This window comes from Ambystoma mexicanum, chromosome 11, assembly GCF_040938575.1.
Source record: "Ambystoma mexicanum isolate Mex_15411 chromosome 11, UKY_AmexF1_1, whole genome shotgun sequence".
NCBI classification, from domain to species: domain Eukaryota; kingdom Metazoa; phylum Chordata; class Amphibia; order Caudata; family Ambystomatidae; genus Ambystoma; species Ambystoma mexicanum.
The window spans coordinates 753057463-753083894 of NC_090934.1; the positions used below are offsets into that span (position 1 = coordinate 753057463).

At 49.7% G+C, this 26432-nt stretch overlaps 1 protein-coding gene across 1 annotated transcript in view; it reads right to left on the bottom strand.

The window, feature by feature from the left end:
- Window positions 1-12258: 12258 nt before the first annotated feature.
- The window catches only part of CTR9 (CTR9 homolog, Paf1/RNA polymerase II complex component), an 861351-nt gene continuing 847177 nt past the window's right edge, over window positions 12259-26432 (bottom strand). The window contains exons 24-25 of the mRNA XM_069623650.1: window positions 13556-13668; window positions 12259-13240 (exon numbers count right to left, since the gene is read on the bottom strand). Coding sequence (XP_069479751.1) covers window positions 12883-13240; window positions 13556-13668 — 471 coding nt within the window. The 3' untranslated portion in view covers window positions 12259-12882. The remainder of the gene's footprint in view (window positions 13241-13555; window positions 13669-26432) is intronic.

The window sequence follows — 26432 nt, forward strand, 5'->3', positions numbered from 1 at the left end:
AGAGCCAGAGGCCTCTTGCGTGGAGATCTTCGGTGTGGGCGCCCCAACCTTCCAGGGAGGCGTCCGTCGTCACCGTCTCCTGGTACGCCGGCGTCTGAAAGTCCTTGCCCGCCGTGAGGTGCGCTCGAACGCCCCACCACTGAATCGCCCGCCGGAACACCTCGTTGAGGGGGACCCTGTCTTCGAAGGTGCCCGTCGCCTGCATCCAACGGGCGTCGAGAAATTCTTGAAGAGGGCGCATCCGTAGTCTGCAGAGGCACACCAGGTAGATGCAAGAGGATATCATCCCCAGGAGGGACTTGATGGACCTCACCCTGGCCACTTCCGTGGCTAGCAGGCGCTGCACTTTGCCTAGAATGGTCTTTGTCCGTTCTTCTGACGGGGCCGCCAGGCGCCTCACTGTATCAAGCTTCGCTCCTAGAAACAGGGCCACCTGCGACGGCACCAGGTGGGACTTTGGGTAGTTTATGACGAATCCCAGGTCTGTGAGTAGCTGGACGGTCCTCGCAGTGTGTTCGACGGCGAGTTCCCTCGTCCTTGAGCGGATGAGCCTGACGTCCAGGTAGGGGTAGACATGAATCCCCTGCAGGCGCAGCCGCACCGCCACTGGTGCTAGGTACTTGGTAAAGACCCTGGGGGCCGACTTCAATCCGAACGGCAGTGCTCTGAATTGGTAGTGGCGTCCCTGGACGACGAACCTGAGGAACTTTCGGTGACTTTTGAGGATGGGAACGTGGAAGTATGCATCCACCAGGTCCAACGACGATAGAAAGTCGCCTTCCTCCAGCTGTCCCAGTACGTGCTGGAGGGTGACCATCCTGAACTTTTGTGATCTGATGTATTTGTTCAAACGACGAAGGTCCAGGATGGGGTGTCAGCCGCCCGTCTTCTTCCTGACGAGGAAGTACCTTGAGTACACCCCGGAGCCTCTTCGAGACAAGCTCGATGGCGCCTTTCCTGAGCATCGCCCGTACTTCCAACAGCAGTTGCAGGACGTGATTTTCCTTTCTGGCCACAGGTGGAACATGAGGGCAAATCTTCAGGAATTCGATAGAGTGTCCTCTTGCCAGGGTATCCAGCACCCAACGGTCGGTGGAGATGGACTTCCACACGCCGACGAAATTCGTCAGCCGGCCTCCCACCGGGGTGCTTCGGTAGGGGCCCGAGACCATGGCCGGTTCAGTCCTGCTTGGAGGTGGTGGCCTTGCCGCCCTGGCCACCTTGCCGACGGCGGCAAGGCGATCCCTGCTTGCCGCGACCCCTGTAGGCCTCCTGAGACGAGGAGCGTGCCACCTGGCGGTAGGACGAGCCACCGCTGGATCCTTTGGAGGCACCCTGTCTGCCTCCGGAGCTCCGAAAGGGCCATTGTTGCTGAAGGGCTCCTAGGGCGCGGGCCGTCTCCGTTTTTATGGCTTGGAGGGATTCGTCCACCGCCTTCCCGAACAAGTTGCTGCCGTCGAACGGCATGTCCAAACACCCTGGTCTGAACGTCCTGACGGAAGTCGGTCGCCCGGAGCCAACCCCGTCGTCGTAGGCAAACAGCGTTGCCCAGCTGGCGGAAACCAGTATCTGCAATATCGGTTGCCACCGTTATGGCGTGGTCCGACGCCACCTCGCCCTCTTGCAGTATTTCCAGGGCCTCGGACCTCTTGTCGTCCGGCAGGAAGTCCAATATGGGGGCCAGCTTAAACCAGAGCTCCCTGTCTAACGGGCCACGATCGCCAGGGCGTTGGCCGCTTTGATCGTCGTCGCCACTGACGAAATGACCCGCCGCCCCATGGCGTCCAACTTCTTTCCCTCACCGTCCGGCGGGGAATTCGACGTCGAGGCTCCTGACCCCGCCGCTTTCTTCTTCGCCGCCGCCGAGACGACCGAGTCTGGCGTTGGCTGGGCCCTGAGGCACAGGGGAGCGGTTTCGGGGACCCGGTACTACTTCTCATACCGGTCCCGTTTGGCTGGTGCCGTGGAGGGGTTTTTGAGAACAGACAGGCCTTCCTCCCAGATGTCATCGATTAGAGGCACCGCGATGACAGTCTTCCTCTTGGCCTCCCGGCGCTGATAGAGGAAACCTTCCTTTTTCTGCTCCTCCGGGCAGAGCTGGAACAATTCGGACGCCCTGGGGATCATGGCATGGAATGAGCCAATCTCGTCGGGCGGCGACGCCCGTGCGACGGGAGACGGGAGTCCCGTTCCGTCGTCGTCGCCCTCAGAACCCGTCCTCGAGCCCAACGCACCGTCATCTCCCGACTCGTGGGAGGATGAGGAGGGAACTGTAGGCCTTACGTGGGCGAGCGGAGGAGAGGGTTGGGTCCTCCGTCGTTTGTTCTGAGGACTTCCCGACGGGCAAGGTTGCGGGTCCTCCGGCCTGGGCCGTGGGAATCTCGTCCTTATCTCAGAGCATAAGGACTGGATCGCAGACAAAATGGCCGCCGAGCAATCCTGAGGCCTAGGTTCCGGCTGTGCCGGAAGGGAAGGCTGCTCTTCCTCGCCGTCGTCTTCCTCGGTTATCTCCCGAGGATCTTCCTTACGGGATCGAACCTCCTCGAATTGGACTTCGAGGTTCCTCACGGCCTCGGTCAATTCCTCCTCGCTTCTTCCATCATGGCGGCCACGACGATGGGCTGAAAAGAGGATTCCCTCCTTGGCGGCAGGGAAACTCTAGTCCCGGAGGCAGTCTACGCTGGCGGGGTCCCTGCCGGCTTGGCCAGAGTCGCCGCGATTGCCTTGATAGAGGCCTTTGCCTGCTGGGTAGGGGCCTTCAACACCTTAGGTGCGTCCCGGGCCTTCTCCTTCGAGAGAGGGGCGACGCCTCGCTCCCCCTCTTCCGAGATCGGACGGGGCTTCTCCCGTACCTTACCCGGGGTCTCGGCCTTCCTCTTCCCCGAACCGGAGCACTGGCTCGTGGTTGACGGTGCCGGGGAAGGTGCGCCCTGCCTGGCGACCGAAGAGCCCGACCTTTTGGCACTCCCGGAGCCAGCGGACTCGCGGCGCTTGGCCTGGTGTTGGGCCCCCGTCGCCGGGGCGCCCGCACAGGACTTAGAAGCCCGCTCGGACCCTTTCTTCTTCTCACCCGTTGAGCCTTTCTCCAACCAGCTGGCGAGATGGGATCGACGGTCCCTCATGGTCCGCTCCGACAAGTTCTTGCAGAACTGGCAGTCCTTCTCTACATGAGTCTTGTCCCCATGAAGACAGAGGCATCGCGAATGTTGGTCTTCCTTGAACACATTCGGCAGCCTGCATCCAGGGCAGCTGCGAAACAGCTTGGGTCCGGGCGACAAACTCGCATCCTGGGCCATCTCGAAGTAGGCCACGAATCTTCTGGAATCCTCCAAGAAGTTGATTCGACGAAATCTTCACCCTTGAGGGGCGTAGGAAAATCCCGCAACGGGTAGCCGTTAACGGGAGTAGAAACGGTGGAGCTTGAGGCTCGATTAACCAAAAAAATGTGAAAATTCACCTGAAAAAGCGTGCAACACGCAGTAAAAGCTCGAGAGCTAAGCACGAGGACTCCCAACACTTGAACGTGCGGTAAAAATCTGAAGATGGCTGCCAGAGGGGGGGCTTAGGTAGAGGGCAGTCATTGGCTGTGGTCAGTATGACGCAGAGATCAGTGATTGGTTACTACTACGAAAGACAAATCAGAAACGAAACTGATACTGATTTTTTCTTTACCGAGGATTCCCAGCCTGACGACGGGGAATATTCATGAGCATGTGAATCCATGCCAGACCACATGCTGGAGAAAGTGGGTAGTTCGATTGACTGGTTCGCATGGAACTTCGAGATGAATTTAGGCGCAAACCTGGGGTGTGTGCGCAGAACTACTTTATCTTTGTAGACTGTGACAAAGGGGTCTAAAACAGAAAGAGCCTGTAGTTCGCTAACCCTTCTGATAGAAGTGATAGCCACTAAGAAGGCTGTCTTCTAAGTCAGGTGTTTCAGACTTGCTTTATGCATAGGTTCAAAGGGAGCTCCCATGAGCCTGGTCAAAATCACAGACATTCAGATCCCATCCAGGGGCTGGGTGAGAGATGGGAGGATAAATCTTCTTAACCCCTTCCATAAAGGCTTTAATCACCAGTATTTTCCACCACAATACCTTTTGTTGTGATGTGGTGTAGGCTGACAGAGCACCCAGATGAACCTTTAGGGAATTGAAGACTAACCCAGAGTCCAACAGGTGGGTTAGATACAACACAATGTGTGATGGTGAGCAATCGATGGGATTGACGCCCTTGGAATTGCACCAGATGACAAAACGTTTCCATTTGCTGGCATAGCAATAACGTGTATTAAGTTTCCTCGCTTCCCTGATTATGTCCACGCACCTCTGAGGGAGTTGCAGGTGTCCAAACTCTATGATCTTTGGAGCCAGGCTGCCAAGTTCAGAGTCTGTGGGCATGGGTGTAGGGTCTCCCCCCTGTCCTGCCACAACATGTTGTACGGGCAGGGCAGCTTGACTGGTGGGGAGAGGGACATTTCCATCAGGTGAGCGAACCAGGGTTGGCGGGCCCACATGGGGGCCACCAGTATCATGGTAACTGGTTCCTGGTGCATCTTGTGCACTATCTTGTTGAGAAGGGGAGTCGGTGGAAAAGCGTAGACATTTCCCCGACCAAGTTATCCAGAGACCATTCCCCCTTGGATCGGTTCTGAGGGTACCTGGAGGCGTAATCTTGGCATTGGGCGTTCTCATGAGTAGTGAACAGGTCGATCTCTGGGAAACCCCATTCTGCGAAGATGTTGGACACAATGTCTTCGTGCAGTCGCCATTCGTATTCTTCTGGCAGAGGAAAATCTCTGCTGAGTACGTCTGCCAGAAGATTGAGCTCTCCTGGAACATGTTGGGACAACAAAAACATCTTGTGTTTGAGAGCCCATATCCAAATGTTTTGGGACAGCTTGGATAGCCCTGGAGAGTGAGTGCCCCCGTTTGTTCAGGTAATACATTGCTGTAGTGCTGACGGTTAGGATCAGCACGGTCTTCCCTTGCAGCTGCATCTGAAAGGTTTTCAATGCTTTGAACACAGCTGATAGCTCCAGTAAGTTTATATGATTGGACGCTACTTGAGGGGACCACACTCAGTGTGCTGTCTGCTGAAGCAGGGGAGCCCCCCACCCTGTGAGAGATGCGTCTGTCGTCAGAGTGGCTTCCACTGCAGGGGTGATGAAGGTCTTCCCCTTCAAGAGGCTTTCCCTTGACCACCACTGCAGAGAGAGAACGAGGGCTGGCGAGACAACTACCAGATCTTCCCATTGTCCGCTGGCCTGACGCCACCAGCTGTTGAGCCACTCTTGCATGGGACGCATGCGCAGCCGTGCGTGGGGAACGAAGTATGTGCATGACGCCATCATTTCTAGCAAGCGCATTGCTTTGCGTACCGTCACCTCCTGACTGGCTACATATTGAGGGATCTGTGAAAGCATGTTCTGAACCCTCTCGCTGGAGGGGAAGACAAGATAGTCTTCCGTCCGAATTAGCGCTCCCAGAAATTGTTTTACTTGGCTGGGGACTAAGGTGGATTTCTTATCGTTGATTGAAAAACCCAGGCTGAAGAGGAGATCTACTGTTTTTGGGTGTCGATAGAGGCCCCGTAATGAGCCAGTCGTCCAGATAAGGGTAAACTCGGACTTATAGTCTGCGCAGGTGTGCTGCTGCCACTGCCAGGACTTTGGTAAACACCCTTGGCGCCGAGGCGATGCCGGAGGGGAGAACCTTGAATTGGTAGTGTTTGTCCTGGATCATGAACCTTAGGTATTTTCTGTGCGCTGGCAACATTGAAATATGAAATCATGCATCTTTCATGTCCATTGTTGCCATGAAGTCCCCATGTTTCAGCAAAGGGATCACCTCCTGCAGTGTTACCATGTGAAACTTCTGGGGTTTTATAAACTTGTTCGCTGGGCACAGATCTAGAAAAGGACGCATGGTGAGATCCTTTTTGGGTACAAGGAAGTACACTGAATAAATACCCTAGTTTACCTGAAGAATAGGGAAGACCTCTATGGCGTCCTTTCCCAGCAGGCTTCCACCTCCTGCATCAGGATCTCCAGATGGTCCAGTGATAGGTGCCGTGAGCACAGCGGTCTGAACTATGGAGATCGGGTGAATTCCACGCACTAACCGTGGGTGACCATCTTAAAGACCCACTGGTTGGAAGTTCTCCCCTCCCATGCCTTGAGGAAAGATGTTAATCGCCCCCGGACCTGGGGGACATGGGAGGGGACTTGGACTTGGGGGTCATTTCTGGCCAAAGGCTGTGGCTCCTCTGGGATTGGGGCCTCTGCCTCTACTTTTGTGGCGTTTCTGACCCCTTGAGGGGTAGTAAGTGGGTCTTCCAGATGTTTGATTTGTGTTGAAGGTACCCGTGCCGTAGTTGTTTTGACCAGCACGTACTTGCCCTCGAAAGGACCGCCGAGAATTATTACCCCTCTGGGAGGGGGGTTCCTGTGTAATTTGGTGCAAGGCTTTTATAGTCTCATGCTCCTTCTTGGCTGTCTCCAACGCTTCATCCACTGCTTTCCCGAAGAGGTTAGTCTCCTCAATGGGTTTATTAATGAGGGAGGCCTGAGTCTCAGGTCTAAATCCTGATGTACGCAGCCATGCATGTCTTTTCAGAAGAGTCTATTGTGCAAGAGACCTGCCTGCTGTTTCTGCAGTGTCTAGGGTGCTCTTCACCACATTCTGGTTAACCAGTCTTCCCTCCGAAACAATGGTGAGAAGCCTTGTCCTGGCGGGTTCAGGAACCTCCTGGAGGCCTTCCTGCAGCAAGTTCCATTGGGCATCCACTTAGCTTGCTAATAACGTAGTATTATTAGCAACCCAAATGGTGTATGCAGCTGCTGATGTGACACGTTTGTCAAGGGCATACAACCTTTTAGCCTCCTTGTCCGGTGGCGATTCTCCCGTGGCAAGGGGTACCCCTGCCCTCTTTCGAGTGGTAGTCACTACCAGTGAGTCTGGGATGGCGTGCCTTTTGATATACAGAGGGTCAGAAGGAGAAGGTAGAAATAATTTTTGACTCTCGGGTTCACTGCCCATGTCTGAGCAGGTGAGACCAATGAGGGAGCTACCGTCTCTTAACAGAGTTAAGGAGGGGGATGGATTGACTCGCTGGAGGTTTTTCCTTAATGATATCCTCCACGAAATCCCGCCCAGGTAACGCCTCTTGAGTGGCAATTTTGAAGTATTCAGCTGCTTTTTTCAACATGGAGTTGAAAGCCATCTGGTCATCCACAGGGGAGGCATGGCGAGCTGGGGCGGACAGAGGAGAGTCTAGGCACAACATATCAGAGTCCTGATCTTGCTGTGTCCAAGGGTCCTGACCTTCCTGCTGGGTTTCCTCCCAATTCTCCGTCGTATCCTGCTGATCGTCCTCAGTTTGAGAAAAGAAACTTCTTCTTCTTCATTATAGATGTGTCTCTCTATATGTGTCCATATGGACCACATCTTCTTGTTGGAAAACCTGAGACTGAACTTCTTGAATTTGGAGGTTAGGGTCTACACGAGCCCTTTTCGGGGGAGGATGATCAGAAGAACTGATGATCTGCTCCAGCCGATCCATACAACCCTCAAATTTTTCTGTAGTCCATTTAGAGGACCCAAATGGGCCTATGTGAGGAGAAACTATGTTCTCCGCACTGTGGCGTCAAGAGGAACCTCTCAGGGTGTCAGAGAGGGGCTCTTGACTATCTACGCAAGTCTCATCGGAATCGGGGAACTAAATCCGGTGAAATCTTTTCTGCGGCCTGGCCCCATAACCTTGGACGGAACCAGAATAAGGCCCACAGCCGCTGCGGTTCTTCCGATGCTACTCTGGATAGTCGCCGAATCGTCGTGAGACAACGGCACCGATGATTTGTCGGCAGTTAGAGATACCGTCCGCGGCACTAGAAGGCCTAGGGGTCGGTTTTCCAGGTAGAGGCCCAGCCATAGTTTTCGGGCCCCTACTGAGGCCTTGGAAATCACTGAAGCATCGGGCTCCTGAGCTTCGACGCGTGTAGGTTTTGGAGTAGCGCCCTTGGTCTGTTTCAACTGCCCAGTCGCAATGCGCTGCTGCGGATGCGGGGAAGGCTTTGGATCTGACCGATCCGAGGGAACCGGCGAAGTTTACGACAGCCCTGTTGGCGCTTTCGCCTTTTTCGACGAAGACATCGAAATTGGCATAGGGTTTGTGTGCTTAGTGCGATGCGCTTGTACGCCCCTGTCACCGGGTGTAGTCCCTGTAGCAAGACCAGAGTCGAGCCTGGAAGGGTTGGGGACGGGCGTGGCGGACCTAGAAATGTTCGCCTCAAGGTCTATAACATCCGCATTGGACGTTTTGTCATCCGAAGTACCCCAGTCACTTTTAGCTGGCATGGCGGTGGGGGAGGGCGGCTCAACGCGTGACATACCGTACGCGGCCCACTGCTTTACTTTACACAGTGCTCCTTAAGGGTCTTGGGCCGAAGGAGTTTGCACGCCGCTCACTGCTTCTCGTCATGCTCTAGGGGGAAGACAGGCGTTACACGTCTTGTGTTCGTCCTTAAAAGGATATCCGACCCTACACTTAGGGCAGAATCTAAAAGGAGTCCTTTCCATAGCAAAAGGGAAGGATGACCAGACCGACAGGGAAAAGAGGGGAAAGGAGGAAAGACATACTAAACTATATGGCCACCCCGACTCCACTCTCCCTACTGTATAAGTCGGCCAGAGGGCCCGACCACGTGGAAAATCCGGCCGGTCAATCTTAGGCGCTGAAATCCACAGCCGTAGACGATTCCCCCGTAGTCTTCGTCGAAGATGTTCTTATTGGGCAAAGTTACTTAACGGGGAATAAACCGACAATTCAGTAAAGATAAACAATGTCTCTAGTAAGAGCTCTGCTATAGGGCGACCAGTTATCTGGGCTATCTGAGGGACCTCGGCACATGAGGGATTTTGGGTACTACACAGGTCATGATAGGGATAGTGTTACAGACACGCCTATGCCGACGACCCCTTTCGGTCCCCGAAATACAAGATGCAATACTCCGCAGTTACCACTGGATGTCGGACCATATGCAAAGCATGTGATTCTAAGCAGATTAACAAGCATCAGAAACTGTTCCTCCGACAGAAATGCATGGAAAAGGGGGGAGAGCGGATAAAATCCCAGCCTGGAAGTTGCAACAACAGAGCAAGGCGAGGAGGGTGGGGGTCCTACACATGGCAAATGGCGGAACGGTCCACCGCAACAATTTGATAGCTGAGGAATTTCGAAAATATGAGCACCTATACACTGCAGAATATCGGGGAGATGGGTCACACGTTAACCGCTTCTTAGAAGCCTTGCCAATCCCAAGGTTGACGACCAGCAGGCCCTATAACAGTGGAGGAGGTGATAGCGACTATAGGAAAGATGAAAGCGGGCACGGCCAGGTGACGATGGCTTCACAGTTCGATTTTACAAAGCGTTCTGCTCTACCATGGGCCCATTCATGGTGAAAATGTTTAACAGTGTGCTGGAGGGGGGAGGGCTTCCAGTTTCCTCAGTAGTGGAGCTGATAGCGGTGATTCCTTAGGGGGGAAAAGACCCAGCCTTCTGCCCTTCTTACAGGCCAATTTCTCTTCTACATGGATGTGAAAATTCTAGCCAGGTTGATGGGAAGTAGGTTAGAACGAGTGCTGCCTCTCTCAGTGCATGGGGACCAGGTGGGATTTATAAAGGGACGTCAAGCATTCAATAATATTCGGAAAACTACCAATTTGATGCACTACGGGGGGCCCAGGTGAATGACAGATGCCTACCTTGTCTCCATAGACTCACAGAAAGCATTTCATAGGGCGGAATGGGGATACATGTGGAAGGTCCTTTGAAAAATGGGCTTTGGAAGTAATTTCTGCTGCTCAGTGATCGCAATGTATAGTGACCAGACTACCAGGGTGTCGATTAACGGGACAATCTTGCCAGCATTCTACCTTACAAGGGTAACTCGACAGGGGTGTCCGCTCTCGCCTCTCTTATACGCACTGGCTATGGAGCCCCTCGCAATTGCAAAAAGAGAAAATTCAGCGATTAACGGGATCATATGTGGCGAGGTGGAATTTAAACTGTCCTTGTTTGCGGATATCTTGAGTTATTTGGTGGATGCCCCGTGCTGACTCCCCGCCCTACTGGCCCAGATAGAAACCGTGGGCCACTTGTTCGGGTCTTAAAATGAATGTGACAAAATCAAGTGGGCTCCCGTTGAGTCCCATTGATCCCGGGAGGGTGGCACCCAAGACTATTGGAGGTATGAATGTGGAATCCGCAAAAATTACTTATTTGGGAATTGTTTTACCTTGGAAACACCGCTCCTTAGTCTATTTCAATTATGGCCCCATGATGGAGGCGATTTGAGTGGACCTTGCTAGATGGGCCCATTGACTATTTCGTGGTACGGCAGAATGACTTCGGTCAAAATATTCTTCCTCGCCTACTGTACCTCTTTTCGCCACTTCCCTCGGAACTCCCAGAATCGTCCTCTAGGAAATTGAACGCAATGGTGGCTAGCTTTACCTGGCAGTGAAAACGTCCCACAGTCAAGAGAATTATGCTAGCACTCCCAAGAGAGGATGGAGGGTTTGGTTTCCCTGATTTCTACTATTACTATAAGGCGTCCCAATTATGTGTATTGCTAGAATAGATGTGGGATGACCTGGGGAAACTACTGAACGTACACCTGTAAGATATGTTCATGCACCGAAACAATTTAGGGACCTGTTGTGGTCCACGCAGAAGCAGGCCCCGGATGCAGTAAGGGGGCATGCTACCCTGGGGGTGATATGGTCGGTATGGAGGAAGGGGGGCTTTAATGACGCTCTCCTCATGGCCATCCCTGTTGAGTTTGCTTTGGGGCGCCCCTCTTGACGTGCTTGTGGATTTAGGCACGACCAACTTTGGTCGGACAGGGGTTTGGAGAGGGCGGGCAACTGTTGTGGAGGGTAGGTTCCAGGACTTTTGGGCGGTGGCTGACACGTTGGGGGAAGGGACTACAAGGTTGAAGGGGATACTAATGGACATTAGATGGATTGAAGCGATTTCGCGCCCCCTCACTCTCTTCGAATCCACCTCGAGTGGCGCCGACACAAGGAAGGGGATACTCTCTAAACTGTATACGGTCATGGTCTGGGTAAATTTATCAGGTAGACAGGTCTTTAAAACTCAGTGGGATCAACAGACAGGGAGGGAATTACGGGAGGACATATGGGAGAGGGTTTACAAGGTTATGCTCCATGGAAATCTTTACCTCAGCAGTGGAGCATCATTTTAAGATGCTACATGGTTGGTACTTGGACCTCCTTAGGTTGGCCAAAATGTATGTGGTTGTCCCCTCTCTGCCCAAGAGTGCAGTTTGGTGGGTTTGCTATTCCACATGTGGTGGAAATGCCCCAAAATAAAAAGTATATTGGACTGAGGTTCTCAGTTGGATGAAGGAGATTACAGGGGTTCTTCTCGTCATGGACCCCTGATTGGGGATTGGGAAGAGACCATATTCCAGAGAATGTGGGAGGCTATATTAAAAGGCAGGATGACTGGCTCTTGCTCAGAAGTGGAAAAGCCCTACTACACTCACAAAAGCTGATTGGATGGCCAAACACTGGGACATGTTTATAATGGAAAAGCTCACGGCTATGATAAACGACTCCATGGCTGCCTTCCACCAGGACTGGAGTTTGTTCCTTTTGAAAGGGGGGGGGGGGGGGAGTAGCAGCCCTGCGGTCTAATTGAAGGAAACAGAATGGCCCTGGCAGGGAGGTTGGTATCAGATCGAGGTCTGTGGGATTTTTGTGTTTATTCGCCCCTATCTGCAAGGGGTGTCTGTGTTTGGGATGGGAGGCATTGACTGCATTGACTGGCCTGGAGGGGACCATTTCAATATGTTGGATTAGCTGGGTGTATGGTAAACGTATTACAAGTCCTAGGTACACCTTTCACAACTTGGGTGAATAGTGGTGTTCCAAATGCAGTGTACAAGTTTTGGGTCGGGAGTGGGTGGGAAGACCAAATGCATGTTTGTTTCGGATGTTAATCGTTGAGATTGTAACATTTGTGTCTCCGAAAATTCAATATAAATTTAAGGTACAAAAAAAAAGTAGCTAGCTCCATATTTTCCATGTGTGAAGATCAATTGTGATTCAAAGCCTTTACAGCTTAACCTTAGCCTGCTATAAAGCAGACAACTCACATTAATGTCAAAGCAGAATCTATTCAAAATCGTCACATCAAGCCCCATATACAAAATCAACAACAGCACTTGGCAAGGGAGCAGCTTTATTACAGAACACTGGCATTCGTTTTACATCCTAAAAGCCAATTGTAATTAATTTGACTCTTTCAAGAGGTACGGTTTTATTTTGGTGTACATGTAGGTAGGACCAGGGCAGAGAACATACCTTTTACCTGCATCTAAGCATTTGTCCTTTAAAAACAAACATTCCTAGTAAAATAAAAGACGACTTGGTGTTCCAGTGCAGAAAAGGGATGTGGGCCTTCTAAAATACGCTGCATGCTCCACTTCAAACGCTGTGCTGTCAAATCTGTTGTACCTTTGTGCGCATTCAAATTCCATGTCAATATGACCTGTAAAATGCTACCCATTTGTTGAAACTTTGAGGTTGATGCAGTTATTGTTTTAATCCATGTACCTTCCAGAAACGCCACACCGTTCGTCATAAGGTTCACCTTCATAAAAAAAAGGTATTACAAAGAATGTCATAGTTAAATGTTTTTTCAGATTTAAAGCTTTCTAGAAAAAAACAAAAACAAGGCCCAAAAGTGCAGGTGGATATCACAGTTTGAACTACAAACATGTTTTTCTTTTGCTTGTATGCCAGTGAAGCGTATTTACAATTAGAATAAAGTCAGGAACACTTCCAGTCTAATCACTTTCCGACCCAGGCTGTGCCTCCGGTTCAGATTCATTGCCCGATACTCCGCCAGAGCCCTCATTGTCAGATCCCTTGTCTGATCCCCTAGATGATGCTCTTTCTGATGCACTTGGGGAAGGGGCAGGCGAGCCGCTTCTTCCTGACCGGGCTGAGGCATTGTCTGATTGTTCCGAGTCGGACCGTTGTCTCTTTCTAGCCCACTGCTCATTGTCAGAATCTTCATCAGACTGGCGGACAATCGACTTCCGTGGAGTCCCTCCCTCGCTACCAGAGCCACTATCAGACATAATGCGCTTCTTCTTTTTCTGTGGTGCATCATCGGAATCACTGTTGCTGTTCTTGGCATTTCTATAAAAAATGCAAAAAGCCAAGTAAATGCCACATGCATGATCTACTAATATGTTAATGTCTATATTGTGAGCCTAAACAGTAAGACTCGCATACAAATTCCAACTACAGAAAACCAACTAACTTTCAAAATGTAAACGTGTCTTTGGACTACATAATATTCTATGGAAAAACAAATGCTAGAGGGCGGTCATGGTGTGTACAATACACTTCTCGCAGTTAGAGCTTCACGAGTTCTTCTAAAAGTAGACACAGATACCCTATATTGCAAACATGTATAGTTTCCATTGTTAGAAAAACAGAAATTACTCATACCCTTCCTCTGCTATCTTGAGCTTATCTTCATCTGATGAATCTTCGCTGGAGGAAATTATAGCCTTCGATTTGATTTTTCCCTTCATTGAAGGCGCCATACGCTCAGGTTTGGGCTGCATACAAAGTGGACAAAAATTTTAAACATACATTAACACATCTCTTTCCATCACATACGGTGCCAATGTTTATATGCAACCAGTATTACAAATTCACTGGGAGAGGGTGTATCTAACAGAAACTTACTTTTTTATGGGAAAGTGCCAAATTGTGCATTTTCCTACACTTAATAGATTTTGAAATCATTCACTTATACATAAATAAACTACATTTTCAAGAAGAAGCATAACAAATATCCATGTGTGAGGATGATTTTCCCCACCCCTATGTTAAGTGGGCATCAGTATATGGAAGGGGGCGGGGTTTAAGAGTGTCACTGTCCCGCGTCTAGGCTTCACGGTTTCCTGACATCTTTCTGTAGCTCAACTAGTCATAGTGATGGCAGAACAACAGCCGGTTGACTGGTCCAAGGTACTGAGGGTGCTCCTGAGGTACCCCCTGCAAAACCTTGTGCCTGAAGGTCCAGTTTGACCTTCGACAATCCCTGAACTGTACAAAGATTCTTTATGAAAAATGTACTCATCTTTGACCTGCACATTATTGCATTTAACTTCATAGGCAGCACAGCATTATTATTTTAATAACATCACTTTTGTTGGATATTCACTGATTCAGTAGAATGTGGTATAGTGTATGTTGAAGCCGCCCTAGGGCCCTTCAAGAGTGGACCTCGACTACTACAATATTGCTATGAGACAGAAAGCTTGCAGTAAATTCTGTATCTTAGTTATGGGTAAGCAACTGTAACCCCTCAACACAAGGAAACCGTCCCAAATCCTTGAAGGCATAGCTCTTGACAATTTATAAGCAGCCCTCGAGTCACATACGTTTACAGTGGATTTCTGAATTATGTTCAAATGTCTTAAATTAAATGTTAGTTGACCAATATCTGAGATGGAAGGTATGTTTTCTTCTTTTGAATATTCAGTCCTCTGAGGCTGGGAAATAAGACATGCATTACTTAGCATAATAGCATTTCTGTTGATTGCATCTGCTTAGATTCACATGCTGTGCATATAGTCTCACATCTAGTGGTAATCGCAGAGTATTGCATCTTGTCTTTCGAGGATCGAAAGGGGACGTCAACATGGGCATGCCTGTAACACTATCCCCAACATGATGTGTAGTGTACCAAAAATCCCTCACGCGTCGTGGTCCCTGCAATTGTATTTTTTCTGCTTTGAGGGAGCCTTATGACCATCGCGAGTGAGAAGTAGTAAGATGTCTATGTTCCTTCCATCCGAGCGGGGATGAAGGGTGGGCACATATGAATCTAAGCAGCTAGAATCATCATAAATGCTATTACGTTAAGTAATGCATGTCTGCTGATGCTTGTGAATCTGCTTAGAATCACATGCTCTGCATACACTAGCAAACAGTACCCGGAGTTGGTGGTGGGATGTGAGAAGGAACAGTAGTGAAAAGATCTCTTAGTACTGCTTGTCCCACCTGAGAATCAGACCTAGAGTGAGTATCTAGGCAATAGTGTTTTGTAAAGGTGTGTACAGAACAGCAAATGGACTCGAGAGGAACATTTGCAATGAATGCTATGGAAGCCCCACTGCCCCGAGTAGAGTGTGCTATTGACAATCCACCTTAAGATGGCCGATTTAGAAACGGGGTCCCCTTCTCTACCAGCCGCCACTGAAATTAAAAACTGGTTTGTTTCCCTTAGTGGTTTATTTCTTTCCAGATAATACATGGCCACCCTACGCACATCAAGTGTGTGAAGGCTTCTTTCTGCCACGTTAGTGGGGCTCTGGGAGACTGTGGGTAGTTCTATTGATTGGTTCACATGGAACGTTGAAATGAATTTAGGCGCAGAACCACCATGTATCTGAATTGTGACAAATGGGTCTAGAACTGAAAGGGCCTGTAGTTCACAAACTCTTCTTATTGACTGGACTGCCACTAAGAAGGCACTCTAGTAAGTGAGTGTTTTACGGCTAACCTTATGCATAGGTTCAAAGGGAGATCCATTAGTCTAGTTAATCCCACATTCAGGTCCCATCTGGGAGCTGGGTTTGAAATAGGGGGATGAAGTCTATTAACCCCTTCCATGAAAGCTTTAATTACTGGGATCTTCCACCACAACACCTTTCTCTGGAACGTGGTAGATGCTGAAAGTCCAGCTAAGTGGACTTTCAGAGAATTAAAAACCAGATCTGAATCCAGTAGGTGAGTCAGGTATAGTACAATATGAGTAGGTGAGCAGTCTATGGGTTTGATGCTCTTGGAATTGCAGCAGATAAAGCGCTTCCATTTATTGGAGTAGCAATATCTGGTGTTGGGCTATCTTGATTCTCTAAGTATGTCCATGCATCCCTGAGGAAGTTGGAGGTGCCCGAACTCGGACTTCAGGAGCCAGGCCGCTAAACTGGGAGTTTGTGGGCATGGATGGAGTGTTTCCCCCTTGTCCTGCGATAGCATGTTGTATGGGCAAGGTCGTTTCATCGGAGGGGAGAACCAGGGTTGGGGGGCCCACATTGGGGGCACCAGAATCATTGTGACTGGTTCCTGGTGCATCTTGTACACCATCTTGTTGAGTCGGGGGGCGGGGGGAGGGAAGCGTAAACAGGTTTCCCTGACCAGGTTATCCAGAGACGTTCCCCTTGGAGCGGTTCAGCGGGTACCTGGAGGGGTAATCTAGGCATTGTGAGTTCTCCAGAGTTGCGAACAAGTCGATCTCTGGGAAGCCCCATTCTGCAAAAACATTGGAGACAATGTCTTCGTGTAGTCACCATTCATACTCTGGGGGTAGTGGGACGTCTCCGCGGAGTACGTCTGCTAAAAGATTGAGTTCCCCTGGAACATGTTGAGACAGGAGGAACATCTTGTGTTTGAGAGCACACTTCCATATGTTCTGGGACAGTTTGGATAAGCCTGGAAAGTGAGTGTGCCCTGGCTTGTTCAGGTAATACATGGCCGTGGTACAGTCCGCGAGGACCAGTATTGTCTGCCCCTGTAACTGTCTGAAAGGCTTTCTGGGCTTTGAACACCGCTAACAATTCCAAAAGGTTTATGTGGTTGGATGCTACTGCTGGGGACCAAACGCCATGCGCCGTCTGCCGAAGTTAGTGACCCCCCCACCCAATGAGAGATGCGTCTGTATTGAGAGTGGCTTCTACTGCAGGGGTGGTGAAGGTTTTCCCCTTCAAGAGGTTCTCCCTCGACCACCACTGCAGAGAGAACGAGGGCTGCCGAGACAACCACTAGATCGTCCCATTGTCTGGTGGCCTGACACCATTGGCTGTTGAGCCACTCTTGCATTGGGTGCATACGCAAACGTGCTTGTGGGACTAAGTAAATGCAGGAGGCCATCATCCCCAACAGTCGCATGGCATTGCGTACAGTCACCCCTCGACTGGCTTCATATTGAGGGATCTGGAACAGAATGTTTTTAACCCTCTCGATGGGGGGGATGACTAGGAGGTCTTCTGTCCAAATTAGGGCCTGCAGAAATTGTTAGACTTGGCTGGGGTCTAGGCTAGACTTTCTTTCTCGTTTATTGAGAATCCCAGACTGCAGAGTAGATCTATTGTCTTCTGGGTGTTTGATAGGCATGTTCCGTACAAGTCTCCTGTTATTAATCAGTCGTCGAGGTAAGGATAAACTGGGATGGGTTGTCTGCGCAGGTGAGCCGCCGCTCCTGCCAGCACCTTTGTAAATATCCTTGGGGCTGAGGCAATGCCGAATGGAAGGACCTTGAACTGATGAACCTTAGGTATTTTCTGTGTGCTGGCAACATTGAAATATGAAAGTATGCATCTTTCATGTCCAATGTTGCCATGTAATCCCCTTGTGTCAGTAGAGAAATTACATCTTGCAATGTTATCATACAAAACCTTTGTGGCTTGACACATTTGTTCGCTGGGTGCAAGTCTAGCACAGGGCGCATGGTGAGATCCTTTTTGGGCACCCAGAAGTACATTGAATAAATACCCTTGTTTACCTGTAGAACGGGACGACTTCGATTGCTTCCTTTTCCTGCAGGATCTCGACCTCTTGTAGTAGGATCTTGAGATGTTTTGGTGACAACCGCCTGGACTTCGGTGGATGGTATCGAGGTGGTCGGCTGAACTCTATACAGTAACCGTGGGCGACGGTCTTGAGAAACCCACTGGTCTGTGGTAATTACCTCCCATGCGTGGAAGAATGATGTTATTCATACCCCGACCGGGTAGGTATGGGGGGGACCCAAATCGGTAGGTCATTTCTGATTTGAGGCCAGGGAGCCACTAGGGGTATTGCTTCTACCCCTTCCTTTACCACAACGTTACCCTCTAGTCTGATACTGGTTTGAGGCAGCCGTCCCTTGCCCTGAGGGCCATGCGTTTCCTTATCCATAATGATTGTGAGGGGAACGTGGAAAAGACTGTCCACGAAAGGAGCGGCGAGAGCCACCTCCTTGCTGTTGATATGGTCTCCGAGTCATTTGATTTAATGACTTCAGAGTCTCATGTTCCTTCTTCATGGTTTCTAGGGCCTCATCTACAGCTTTGCCAAACAGGTTAGAGTCTTCCATCGGTTTATTGATGAGGGACGCCTGTGTTTCCAGTTTGAATCCTGAATGTTTTAGCCATGCGTGCCTTTTTAATAAGGTACCTTGGGCCAGTGTCCTCCCTGCCGTCTCTGCAGCATCCAGGGTGTGTTTAAGAATATTATGATTCACCTGCCTCCACTCAGACACCACCGCCAGCAGGCGTGATCGTGTTGGTTCTCGGACCTCTTGCAGGCCTTCCTGGAGTAGGTTCCACTGGACATCGCTGTAACTAGCCAGCAATGTGGTGGTGTTGGCTATCCTGGTGGAATAGGCTGCTGCAGTTGTAACAATTTTACCCAGGGCATACAACTTTTTACTGTCCTTATCCGGCGGTGCCTCACCTGTGGACAAGGGTTGTTGCCACTAGGGAATCGGGAGTGGTATGACCCCTGATGTAGAGTGGGTCTGTAGGCGATGGCCGGAAAAGTTTCGACCCATGAGTTAACTGCCCTGGTTTGCGATGGCGTTTGCAAATTAGGGGCTATACGCCGTTTGATAGAGTTTAACAATGGCATCGCCTGACTAGATGGTGGTTTCTCCTTCAACATGTCTTGCACGAAGTCGGTGTCCTGCACCGCTTCCTGCGTGGCAATCTGAAAATGCTGTGCTGCTTTCTTTAGTACAGCATTGAATGCCATCTAGTCATCTATGGGAGAAGCATGTCTAATGGGAGGAGAAGCAGGAGGATCTATGCAGATTACATCTGGATCCGCGGTAGTGGCTGGCGACAGCCATGGTGGGTTGTCCACTGGCTGCACGTCCCCCCCCCAATCTGGGGCCTGGTCTTTAAGGTCCTCAAAAGGGTCATCTGCCTGCACATAAGTGTCCTGAGGAATCTCCTCTGGATCCGTCAGATCAAAAACCTCCTCATACAAAGGACAGGAGGTCCTTTGAAATTTTGACACAGTAGGATAGAGGTCTTCCTCACTACGCCTTTTAGGCGTGATGAACCTTTCTGAAAAGTCCGCAAATTTAGAAGAACAAGTTACTTACCTTATCTGGTAACATTCTTTCGATGGGATGTTCCTCCGACGTATTCCACATCTATGACAGGTAATCAGCACAGCTGTGGTCATTACCTGTCATAGATGTGTAATACGTTGGAGGACAAAATCGCCTCGAAAGTTTATTCATGTACCCCTCATACCGATCCCTGGTCCATAAAGATGAACCAGAGGGGCCTGGTAGGGGAGGGGGTCGGGGGGTTATTGGGGATCTATGACCTTGGGCTGTGGAGATTTCTCTGAGAGAGTCTTAGACAGGGGCTGGGAACCCTCCGAATACTCCTCTCAGCCTTCTTAACGTGTGGTCATCTCCCTCGACTTGTTCTTAGGCCTAATTACCGCCAAAACAATGTTTAAGAGACTCTTGTTGCCAAAGTTTTATGTGTGGACATGCTCTTGTGACTTTGGGTGCTGACGACCTTATCACTGGAGTGCCCAGATGCATGCCGCCTAGACGGTTGTGGGGAGGGCGGCAGACCCTGTGAATCAGTGGGTTCCGGCGAAGACAAACCCGCTGGTGCCTTTGGCCGTCCCGATGAGTCTGTCGAAGAGGCCTGGTGGGTTGCGTCTTTTTCTTTATGTGAAGTGTGTGCGTCCCTGTTGCCGGGATGTACATTCCCCATAGCAGAACCAGTGTCCTGCCTGCCGGGGCCAGAGACGGACGTCGCAAAGCGTGACTGCTCTGAAGATAGGTCAATGGCTACCCGTATCGGAGCCACGGCTGTCACTAGCTTCCTCGTCACTCTCGGCACCGGTGGCATTGGGGGAGCTACCCTCTGCCTGCATCATGGCGTAGGCCGCCCACTGTTTAACTCTCTGCTCCTTTATCGTCTTAGGACGTAGAAGCTGGCAAGACAAACAGGATGCCTCGTGGTGATCTAGAGGTCATCTAGAGGTAGACATGTATTGCATCTCCGGTGCATGTCTTTCCAAGGGTACTTGCCCTTACAGGAAGGGCAAAATGCAAAATTTAAAAAGGTGTCCTGTTCATAGCTCAGGTTTATAGCGATAGCAAAACCAGAAGGGACACGAGATGGGACAAGGAAATGAATTCTTGAAAAGAAACAGAGCCCCGGACCCCACTTTCCCTACTGTGAGGGCCTGGACTGAGGGCCAAGGCCATGCGGTCGACCGGAGCACCAGCCGTCAAAGTCTGCAGTTGTCTTTCGCGGACTTCAGCAGTGGTTAAGTAGTAGTCGAAGGGGACGAATATAAAAACGACCAAAGGTCGTGAATAAAGGTAATTGTTTAGCAATATTTCGAGCTCCGCATAAGGCGACCAGCTAGCTGGGTGGAAAAAAGCAATCTGAGGGACCTTGACGTGCGAGGGATTATGGGTACACTACACGTCACGTTAGGGATAGTGCTACAGGCATGCACATGTCTATGCCTCCTTTCCATCCTCGAAAGACAAGATGCAATACTCCGCGATTACTGCTAGATGCTGGACTATATGCACAACATGTGATTCTGAGCAGAATCACAAGCATCAGAACCCTTGGTTCACCACAGCCTTTGTAAACAGGCTTCTGCTCCTTTAAGAGCGCCTGCACAGCCAGGCCATTATGAGACTTTGCGCTGCATGCCCACCTTTTACAACACAATTTCTCTTTCAGATTCTTGACTTACATAAATCTGTGAATAATCACATCGTCGTTCTTCTTTGGGAGTAAGGGTCGGGCATATGCCAATCAATAAAATACATCAATATGGGATTTACAGGTAAGTAACATAGTCACCTACGGCATACAATATTCTATGGATGTACATACTTTGGAATCTAGATTACCAAGCCATAATGTAAGCAATATGTGTGACACAAACATTAAAACACAATAAAATTAAGTCAGTAAAACACTGCTTCTAAACCTGGGATGGACAGAAGGTGGCTTCATCAAACCAGACTTCTCAGCACTGCTTGGCCGACCTGTGCGCCCTTGCATGCCATTGTATTAATGTTGGTTGAACATTTGTAAATTCCTCCATGTAGCAACTTTGCAGATCTCTTGGAGGGATGTGTTGGCAAACAAGACAAATGCTGCCTCTTGTGGAAAGTACAAGGATAGCCACTGGCCATCACACCTGCCCATCAGACATTCAGTACCTGGATGTGTACTGGGACCAGACAGTTCCAGCCCCCACATCTGGGCTCTCACACAACCGTCTCTTTACACGTGAAAGCAGCAGCTTTCCCCAAGAAAGGGGAGTCCATATGACATGCATTACTTACTGTAAAAGCATTTCTGATGGTTGTATCTGCTTAGATTCACGTGCTGTGCATAGTTCGACATCCAGTGGTAACCGCAGAGTATTGCATCTTGTCTTTCGAGAATTCAAATGGGATGTAGACATGGATGTGCCTGTAACACTATCCCTAATGTAACGTGTAGTGTACCCAAGATCCCTCACGCGACGAGGTCTCTCGAATTGTATTTTTTCTGCCAAGAGGGAGATTTATGACCATCGTGAGTACAGAAAAAGAGAGAAAGTAGTAAGACGTCTATGTTCCTTCCGTCCCAGCGGGGAGGAATGGTGGGCCCATGTGAATCTAACCACATACAACCGTCAGAAATGCTTTTAAGGTAAGTAATGCATGTCTTCTGATGTTTGTTAATCTGCTTAGAATCACATGCTGTGCATAGACTAGCAAGCAGTACCTGGAGTTGGAGGTGGGTTGTGAGAAGGAACAGTAGTGAAAATATGTCTTAATACTGCCTTTGCCACCTGAGAATCAGATCTAGAATGAGTGTGTAGGCAATAGTGTTTTGAAAATGTGTACAGAACTCCAGGTTGCCGCTTTGCAAATAGACTGAAGGGGAACATTTGCAATGAAAGCTATGGATGCCCCAGTGCCTCGAGTGGAATGTGCTCTAGGCTTTAAGGGCAGTCCTCTCTTAACAAGATTGTAGCAGAGTATAATGCATTTGACAATTCTTCTAGAAATAGTGGATTTGGAGACTGCACCACCCTCTCTTCCTGTGGCCACAAATGAAAAACGGATTAGTTTTCCTTAGTGGTCGATTTCTTTCCATATAGAACATGACAGCTCTGCGTACATTCAGTGTGTGCAGGGTTCTTTCTCCCAGGCTTGAAGGATTTTGAAAGAACGTTGGTAGTTCAATTGACTGGTTCACATGGAACTTTGAAATTAATTTAGGCGCAAATCTCCGGTGAGTGTGCAAAACCACCTTATCTTTGGGAACTGTTACAAAGGGATCTAGAATAGAGAGTGCCTGTAGTTCACTTACCCTGCTGATGGGGGTAATAGCTATTAAAAAAGCAGTCTTGAGGGTGAGGTCTTTAAGACTTGCCTTGTGCATGGACCCGAAAGGAGCTCCCATAAGCCTAGTTAACATCACATTTAGGTCCCATCCGGGAGCCGGGTTAGAAATGGGAGGGTGAATTCTTTTCACTCCTTCCATGAAAGCCTTAATAACAGGTATTTTCCACCAGGACACCTTCTGTTGTGATGTTGTGTATGCTGAAAGTGCAGCTAGGTGTACCTTTATTGAGTTGAAGACTAGGCCTGAGTCAAGTAAGGGAGTTCAGTATAAAACAATGAGTGGCAGAGCAGTCGATCTGGTTAATGCTCTTCGAGTTACACCAGATGACAAACCGTTTCCATTTACTAGAATAGCAATATCAGGTATTTGGTTTTCTTGCTTCCCTGAGAATGTCCATACATCTCTGAGGGAGTTGCAGGTGTCCAAACTCTATGACCTCAGGAGCCAGGCTGCTAAATTCAACATCTGCGGGCATGGGTGAAGCGTTTCCCCCCTGTCTTGCGACATGTTTTACGGGCAAGGCAGTTTGACTGGAGGAGATGGGGACATCTCCATCAGGTGAGCGAACCAGGGTTGGCGGGCCACATGGGGGCCACCAGTATCATCGCGACTGGCTCCTTGTGCATCTTGTGCACAATCTTGTTGAGAAGGGGGGTCGAAGGGGCAGGTAGGAAAGCGTAGACCAATTTCCCTGCCCATGTTATCCAGAGTCCGTTCCCTTTGGAGCGGTTCTGGGGATCCATGGAGGCGTAATCTTGGCATTGAGTGTTTTTCCAGAGTTGCGAACAAATCGATCTCTGGAAAGCCCCACTGTGCAAAAACGTTGGAGACGATGTCTCCGTGTAATTGCCATTCGTACTCCCTGGGCAACGGTAAGTCTCTGCTGAGTACTTCAAAAAAAGGTAGCAGGCGCTCCTCTCCAAAAGGAACATGGCATGATAACCTGTCCTGAGATGGGAGTTTGCAGCACATGCTTTTTGCTCACTGTACCTTTCACAGATGGGAAATAGCCATTGCATATCAGTCTTTGTCCCGCCCACATGGGCAGTCCAGCACCAAAATGCTATGGCAATTCCTCTCTGAACAAGAGTACAAACAGCAACCCCATGCACGTGTTTCAGCCTCAGTGAGGTGAAGCTGCGCCTCTCTGAGCACAGTGAGCAGGGAGTCAACGTCTGGTTGCCCCCAGGTAACTCAGGGTGACCAACCCCAAGTTCCTTACAAATATTTCAAAAAAAGGTAGCAGGCTCTCCTCTCCAAAAGGAACATGGCATGATGACCTGTCCTGAGATGGGAGTTTGCTACCTTTTTTGAAGTATTTGCAAGGAACTTGGGGTTGGTCACCCTGAGTTACCTGGGGGCAACCAGACGTGGACTCCCTGCTCACTGTGCCCAGAGAGGCGCAGCTTCACCTCACTGATGAAAGCCAACAAGGCTGAAACACGTGTATGGGGTTGCTGTTGGTACTCTTGTTCAGAGAGGAATTGCCATAGCATTTCGGTGCTGGACTGCCCATGTGGGTGGGACAAAGACTGATATGCAAATGGATATTTCCCCATCTGTGAAAGGTACAGTGAGCAAAAAGTGTGTGCTGCAAACTCTAATCTCAGAACAGGTTATCATGCCATGTTCCTTTTGGAGAGGAGCGGCGGCTACCTTTTTTGAAGTCTCTGCTGAGTACGTCTGCCAGAAGATTAAGTTCCCCTGGAACATGTTGTGATAATAGGAACATGTTGCGTTTGAGAGCCCACTTCCACATGTTCTGGGACAGTTTGGACAGCCCTGGAGAACGAGTGCCCCCTTGTTTGTTCAGATAGTACATGGCCGTGGTGTTGTCTGATGATTAAGATCGTCTTTCCCTGCTTTTAGTGCTTTGAACACTGCCAGCACTTCCAGCAGGTTTATGTAGTTGGACGCTATGTCTGACGACCAAACTCCGTTTGCTGAAGCAGGTGGGCTCCCCACCCTGTGAGGGAGGCGCGTCTGTAGTTAGAGTGGCTACCACTGCAGCTGTGGTGAAGGATTTCCCTTTCAAGAGGTTTTCCCTCGACCACCACCGCAGCGAGAGAACGAGGGCCGGCGAGACCACTACCAAATCCTCCCACTGTCCGTTGGCCTGACACCACTGGCTGCTTAGCCACTCTTGTATTGGGCGCATGTGCAGGTGCGCACGAGGAACTAAGTAGATACATAACGCCATCATTCCTAGCAGACGCATAGCCTTGCGTACTGCTACCTCTCGTCTGGCTACATAGTGAGGGATTTGAAATAACATGTGTTGAACCCTCTCGTTGGAGGGGAAGACAAGGCCGCCCTTTGTTTGAATTAGAGCCCCTAGGAATTGTTTGACTTGACTGGGGTCTAAGCTGGATTTTTTCTCGTTGATGGAGAATTCCAGACTGAATAAAAGAGCCATCGTCTTCTGGGTATTTGACAGACACGTCTCGTAAGAGTCCCCCGTTATGAGCCAGTCGTCGAGGTAAGGATATACTGGAATGGATTGCCTGCGCAGGTGTGCTGCCTCTACTGCTAGTACCTTTGTAAATACCCTTGATGCAGATGCTATGCCAAAGGGTAGTACCTTGAACTGATATTGTTTGTTCTGTATCATAAATCAGAGGTATTTTCTGTGCACTGGCAACATTGAAATATGAAAGTATGCATCTTTCATGTCCAGAGTTGCCATGTAATCCCCCTGTGTGAGCTGGGGAATTACTTCCTGCAGGGTGAAAATGCAGAACTTTTGTGGCTTTACAAATTTGTTCGCTAGGTGCAGATCTATAACTGGGCGCATGGTTCGATCCTTTTTGGGTACAAGGAAGTACACTGAATAAATACCTTCTTTTACCTGTGATAGAGGTACGATTTCTATGGCTCCTTTTTGTTCCAGTATCTCGACTTCTTGAAGTATGCAAAGATGTTCTGGTGTTAGTCTTCGTTGTTGTGGAGGTCTGAATTTTGGGGACCGGTTTAACTCTACACGGTACCCGTGGGCTAAGGTTTTTAGCACCCACTGGTCCGTAGTTATTCCCTCCCATGCCTGAAGGAACGATGTAAGCCGGCCTCTGACTGGGGAGGCATGGGAGAGGACCCAAATCCTTGGGTCATTTGGAACCGGAGGCTGGAGAACCTCTGGGGGAAGTGTTCCTGCCCCTTCCTTTACCACGGCGCTGCCCCCTTTGTGGGTACGGGGTGGTGTAAGTGTTGGTTCTCTGTGGAGTGACCCAGTTGGTTCCTGAAGAGTATTGTTGATGACTGAAGCGTTGGCCACGAAAAAACCTTGTTTCCGAATCCTCGTCTTATGGAGGGTCTGAGTAATTTGGTCTAGATTCTTTATGGTGTCAGGTTCCTTTTTTGCGGTCTCTGGGACCTCGTCGACCGCTTTTCCAAACAAGTTGGATTCCTCCACAGGTTTGTTTTTAAGTGACGCTTATGTCTCAGGTTTAAATCCCGAGTTCCGCAGCCCTGCATGTCTTTTCTGGCGTATGCCCTGAGCCAGGGCTCGACTGGCAGTTTCGGCAGAATCCAAAGTGTTCTTTAAAATGCTCTGGTTAACTTGCCTACTCTCAGAGACTGTGGTGAGGAGACTGGTTCGTAGAGCTTCTGGTGCCTCTTGTAGGCCTTCTTGTATTAGAGCCCATTGCGCATCGGCGTAACTGGCCAATAAAGTGCTGTTATTGGCAATACGCGTAGAGTACGCTGCTGCTGTTGTAACCCTCTTCTCAAGGGCGTAAAGTCTTTTCCCTTCTTTGTCAGGGGGTGCCGCGCCGGTTGACAAAGGGACCCCTGCTCTTTTTCTTGCGGTAGTCACTACCAAAGAATCTGGGGTGGAATGACCTCTAATATATAGAGGATCCGAGGGAGAATGGCAAAAGAGTTTTTCAATTCTTGGGTTTACACCTCTTGTGAGAGCAGGTGTTGCTAAAGAG